Source organism: Guillardia theta (assembly GCF_000315625.1).
Source record: "Guillardia theta CCMP2712 unplaced genomic scaffold GUITHscaffold_160, whole genome shotgun sequence".
NCBI lineage: Eukaryota > Cryptophyceae > Pyrenomonadales > Geminigeraceae > Guillardia > Guillardia theta.
This window is the reverse complement of record NW_005434515.1, coordinates 25001-30487: the sequence shown is the minus strand read 5'-3', so window position 1 is coordinate 30487 and position 5487 is coordinate 25001. Positions and strand designations below refer to the sequence as shown.

General features: G+C 57.6%; 1 protein-coding gene across 1 annotated transcript in view; it reads right to left on the bottom strand.

Annotated features, from left to right (window-relative positions):
- Positions 1 to 1351: 1351 nt before the first annotated feature.
- The window catches only part of GUITHDRAFT_166327 (hypothetical protein), a gene marked incomplete at its 5' end in the record, with an annotated part of 5474 nt that continues 1338 nt past the window's right edge, over positions 1352 to 5487 (bottom strand). Inside the window, 2 exons of the mRNA XM_005820887.1 lie at positions 1352 to 5150; positions 5203 to 5487. The exon at positions 5203 to 5487 is cut by the window's right edge and continues 1338 nt beyond it. Coding sequence (XP_005820944.1) covers positions 1470 to 5150; positions 5203 to 5487 — 3966 coding nt within the window. The 3' untranslated portion in view covers positions 1352 to 1469. The remainder of the gene's footprint in view (positions 5151 to 5202) is intronic.

Below are 5487 nucleotides of genomic sequence, written 5' to 3'. Positions count from 1 at the left end.
ACCACCACCACCACCTCCTCCTCCTCCTCCTCCTCCTCCTCCTAGTCCTTCCCCTTCCCTCTCCTCCTCTCTCTTCGTAACTCACATGTCGCCATGTCTTCTCGCTCTGCTCCTATATTGAACGTCCTTCAGACACTGGGAGCTCGCGAAGAAAGTCTTGGAGGACGTGCTGGCGATCATCAGCAAGGGGAGGCACTCCATCATCAGGTGCAGGAGGGAAGGAGGAGGGGAGCAGCTCTCAAGGCGTCAGCAGGTCGTTGATAAGGGTGAGGGATGTACTGAACAAGGGAGAGCGATATCTGCTCAACATCCTCTACATCGGCAAGGGAGAGGGGCAGGACGAGCGATCCCTGATGAGCTGAACAGACGATTATCTCGTGTGGCTACAGTCACTTTCTGACAAGGAGTTTGCAACTAAGACTAGGGCGAGTGACTTGAACCTTGCCTCTCCTCTCCTGACTCTTTGATAGATCTTGGCTGAACATCTGTCCAACGCCATCTCCTCGCTCTCCAAGTCTGAATGCGGATGGAACCTGCCTCTTCTTGAACAGGTGATAGGCCTCCTCTTGCTTCACCCCTTCCCTCCCGTCCTCCATCCATACGCTCGTGCCCTCCTCCCCTTGTCTCTCACTCACTACCTCCTCTCGTCTACTCTCTTCCGCCCCTGACACTCCCTTCTTCCTCCTTCGATCCCATGCTGTATGCTCAGGAAGCGAAGGCTTCCATGGATTGCGGAGCAGCCGCCTCCTCCTCGGACATCCGCGAGAGTTCAGCAGCACCCGGTCCTCCCCTAGCCACCGCCAGCACTTGTGACATGCTGCAGAATTCATGGCCTCCACGTCCTCGTCCTCCTCGTCCTCGTCCTCGTCCTCGTCCTCGTCCTCGTCCTCGGTTACGATCAAACCTTGTCATTTAATCGTGTCTGCGCGCACTGACATGCTGCTGGCACTAGGACGAGGAGAGCGAGGAGAGCGAGGAGAGCGAGGAACAAGGGAAGAGCAACCTCCTTGAAGTTCCTTCCAACCCGCGATCCATGCTCCTGCTCGACAACTTGGCCGGAGGAAAAGGAGCCGACAGCGAGACATCGGTGAACCTTTCTCCTTACTTCTCTTCCTGCTCCTGCTCCTGCTCCTGCTCCTGCTCCTGCTCCTGCTCCTGCTCCTGCTCCTGCTCCTGCTCCTCCCGCGTTCTCTTGCTCATATCTCCCGTGCAGCGTTCTGGAAAGCTCATAGAGGAGCTGTCGGAGTCAAGACCAGCGGCGGCGAGCAAGCTTCGAGCAATCACTTCTCTCCCATCTGTTGTCACATGGTGTCCCGTCCTGCACAGAATAAATTCTGCCTGAGACTAAACTAGTTTGTCATCTTCTTTCTCTTTCATTACTAGTTTTTCATCTTCTTTTTCTTTCATTACTAGTTTGTCATCTTCTTTTTCTTTCATTACTAGTTTGTCATCTTCTTTTTCTTTCATTACTAGTTTGTCATCTTCTTCCCCCTCTGCTTCCGGTGATGCTCTTGCATATGCTTCTGGATCTTCTTCATGACCGCCTTGCTCAGGCTCGCAACCTCTTCCCAGCTGCTCTTGTGCTGTTCCTCCAGCATCTCCATCAGCATTGCGCGAGCACAGACTTTTAGCGAGAAGGCTTCATCCTCGCAGAAGCGATTGAGTAGTCGCATCACCTCTAGCACACGCATGTCTCCTCCTCCTCCTTGTTCCAGCCCTTCCTGCAGCAGGTCCAACATCCCCGCGTGCTTTATCATCTCCTCCACCGACTCGGGAACGTCTTCCGTCATCGCTCGCAGCACTTTGAGCAGGCAGGTCGCGAGCTTCGAGTCGCTGGCATGACGCAGGAGGGTCAGCACGCGGGGGAGGAAGCGAGGAGTTCGAAAGAGCGTGCGGTCGACGTTCACGAGCACCTCATACTGCATGTTCAGCCTCAAGCGCGTTGCGGCTCTGCGAAGTTTCCCTTGGATGACGCCCTTGTCGTCAAACCCGAGCACCTCCCCCTCGAACCCCTCCAGCCGAGCCCCCTCCTCGTCCTCTAGCTCAAACCAGCCCTGCTCCAGCTCCACCAGCCTCCTCGCCTCGTCCTGCAGCGTTCGCTTCCTCCCCAACGCTGCTCGTCTCACCGAGTTCACGTCGCTCTCTTCGTCCTTGACGCTGATCGCTTGGGGGGTCAGGCCTTCGCCGCTCCTCTTCCCCAGCTCTTGTCTGCTTGTCCTCCCATTTCTCTGTTCTCTCGCTCGCTCCTGCGGAGATCGCTTCGTCCCTCCTGTCATGTCAGAGGTTTCATGGGATACTGACGGCGAGATCAGCCCTGCTTGCAAGGCCTGCAGCTCCTTCTCGAGCCTCTGCAGCTGCTGTTGCGTCATCCTCGTCAGCTTCACTCTTCCCTCCTCCGTCCCGTGCAGCTCGAGCGTCTCGCACGACAAGCGCAGGCAGCCCAGCTTTTCTTCCCCCACCATGTCCCAGTCGAAGAGCTCGAGCAAGAGCTCGTCTGACTTGTCGCTGATGCGAAACGTCGACGAGAAGTTCCAGACCGGATGGAGGCTGTTGCGGACGACAGGAGACACGCGCTGCTGACCGTTGATGGAGAGCTTGAGGAAGGGGTCGCAGAGGCCCCAGTTGTCACTCTGAGGCAGACACTTGCCCCGATCTAGCGACACCTGCAGCTCGATGTAGTCCTGGACGATCATCTCCGACAGCAGCTCCGCAGTCACCCTTCTCAGCTCCTCGTCGTTGATCCCCAGCAGACCCGCCAGGAAGGTCACCAGCTCCTCGTCGGGGTCGCAGCGTCTCCCAACGCCCACCACGAGGGGCCTGAGGCAGTGGAGGACGGCAACACGGAGGGAGGGAGGGCTGGCCGAGTACAGGAGGACCTTGAGGCGCGTGTAGAGTCCGCGAGCGAGGAGCAGCTCAGCAACGACCGTCTCCTTGGTCATGTAGTAGACGCACCATGCGGCGACTTGACAAGTGTTGACGTCTGAGTCGGACAAGCTCGCGATCAAGGCGGGCAGCTTGTGCTGGAGGTCAAGGAGGAACAAGCTTGACTCCGGGCTGAGCTGCATGAGGGTCTTGAGAAACGACAAGGCCAGCAGTCTGTTGGTGACGTCATCTTGGACGATGTTGAAGACGCTCTCGAGCCACATGCTGTTGGAGGTGAAGTGCTTCACTTGCATCAGGTTGTCCACCGACACGTCTGTTTGCTCGCCGCTTGAAAGAGACGCTAAGCTCGTCTCAAAGGCAAGAGCAATCGATCTCAGCAGCTTAAGCACTGCTCTTCTCATCTTGACATCTCTCCTGGTGCTCCTCTGGTAGAGCAGGTTCAGAAACGACGTCTGCTGCAAGGTAGTCGTACAGGTCCTCTCATCGAGAAGCATCAGACGAAGCAGCTTCGCGCAAGCATAGAACAGGTCTTCTCGCGGGCCTTGCAGCATGTTCAAGACGTAAGACATGACCTGAGAGTCAGCCCTCAGCTGCTGCAGTGCTGCTGGGCTCTTGCAGACAACTCGCGCCGCCGTGACCGCGTCGCTTGTCAGATCGTCTGAGTGCACGAGCTTGGCGGAGAGGCAGGTGAGGATCTGCTGGGTCTGAGAGGGAGACAAGCCGCCGTCGCTCTCTCGCGCCAGGAGCGTCACGAGCTTTGCTGTGAGGGGCCACAAGACTCGCTCGCCTCCTTCGAGGAGGCTGATGACGGTGTCGACAAACCCTCGACGGTGAAGGAGCTGCTGCAAAACCTCTCTTCGTCTTGCTCCCGCGTTGAACAAGCTCAGCAGCACTGAGTCGCGTTGGTTGTCATCTGTCACGACGCTCGCAAGGTCAGCAAGACGATCGATGAGGGACATGGAGGCCGATGCACAGAAAAAGCTGTCGCTCGAGAGCACTGCGATGGTCGACAAGACCCCAGCTCGCGTCGGGCTGCTGACGTCATCGTGCAGGATCTGCAAGAGGGTTGTATCGACGTGCATGCTCAGGAACATCACTGGGCGACCAGGAAAGGAGGAGAGAGTCCTGAGGAAGAAGAGAGGTTTCAGCAGGCTCCCCGTGCTCCTCGCAGCCTCCAGGTCGTTCATCACGCAGCGGGTCAGCATCACCTCCGCTGCCATGGCCGACCACAAGCTCACGTGCCCTCGTCGCCTTCTGATGCTTCGAGCGCCCAGCAAGCCGATGGAGTAGATCCGGTTCAGGTAGGGGAGAGCAAGGCCCTTGAGGTCGCCGGTAGCCTCCTTGACAATAGTATGAAACTCGAGGAATCGCGAGGGCGACCTCACGTCTGAGAGCCTGTCTGTGAAAGCGAGATGAGACAGCACGGGGCTCAAGCTGGGATGGTTCTTCGCACAGAGCAGCAGCTGCAGCAGGAGGTCGGTCTCCAGCTCGGCGTAGGCTGTCAAATCGTCTTTGACAGCGACCACGTGACGCAGGTACTCGCTGCTGAGACTCGCCAACCACTGCTGGAAGATGGTGTGAGCCAAGTCGTCGATGGAGGGCGAGAACTGACACGGAAAGTAAGAGTCCGTGCTATGCAGATGAAGTGCCGTCGCGCGGTAGTCGTGGGTTCGGATCTCATCTTGCCGGGTACAGCCGAGGGCGACGTGAGAAAAGGTGTACATGAGCATGGCGAGCTGCTGGAGATGATAGGCCACGACTACTGCGAGCCCTTGGACCCTCGACCACGAGGGGTTGAGGACCTGCGAGAGGAACAAGTGCAGGATCAGCACTGAGTTACCGTGAGACACGACAGCCTCTTGGTTGCTGACCAGCCATGCCCTCACGAACCTGCGATGCTTCTCCTCCTCCTCCTCTCTGCGCGGGTCAAACAGACTGGAGGAAGACATGACGACGCCTCGTTCGGCCAGCAGCAGCTGGAGAATGAAGGTCGAGCTGTCAAAGATAAACTGAGGGCGCAGGGGCTGCATGCTTGTCAAGCTCTCGACGTCAGTTGCCTCGGGCAGCATGAGAGCCACCAGGTCACGTGACCTGCGGGCATGAGCGAGCAGGTTGCCGCCATGCGTCAGGTCCTTGCCGATGAGGAGCACGTGGGAGTAGAAGCGACGATGAAGGGAGGAGCGAAGCACCGCCATCAGTCGGCCGATGACGTCACGCGACTTGAAGGTCAGCAACACCAGACGCTGCCTGCGGAACATGCGCTGAATCTGTCGAGAACAAGTTAAGGTATTCCTTGAGATCACGCGAGCAGGGAGATACCTTGGAGGCCTGATGGCAGAAGGAGAAGAACTCGCGATGCCGAGATCGACTTCGAATCACTCTCTGCAAGCTAGCAGCAGCTTCAACAAGCTCACGGTATCTCTTCGCGAGGTTCAAAGTTGAGAACCATCGCTTCAGCTGCCACTGAGCTCTCAGCATTTCTCGACGTCTGGCCCACACAGAGAGCCTCTTGATGGCGTCACTGAGGATCTGCGAGGCGCTACTTCGCAAGCTAGCTTCATAGGTCTGGTCGGCATGGATCAACATGTCCATCACTTGCTGGAA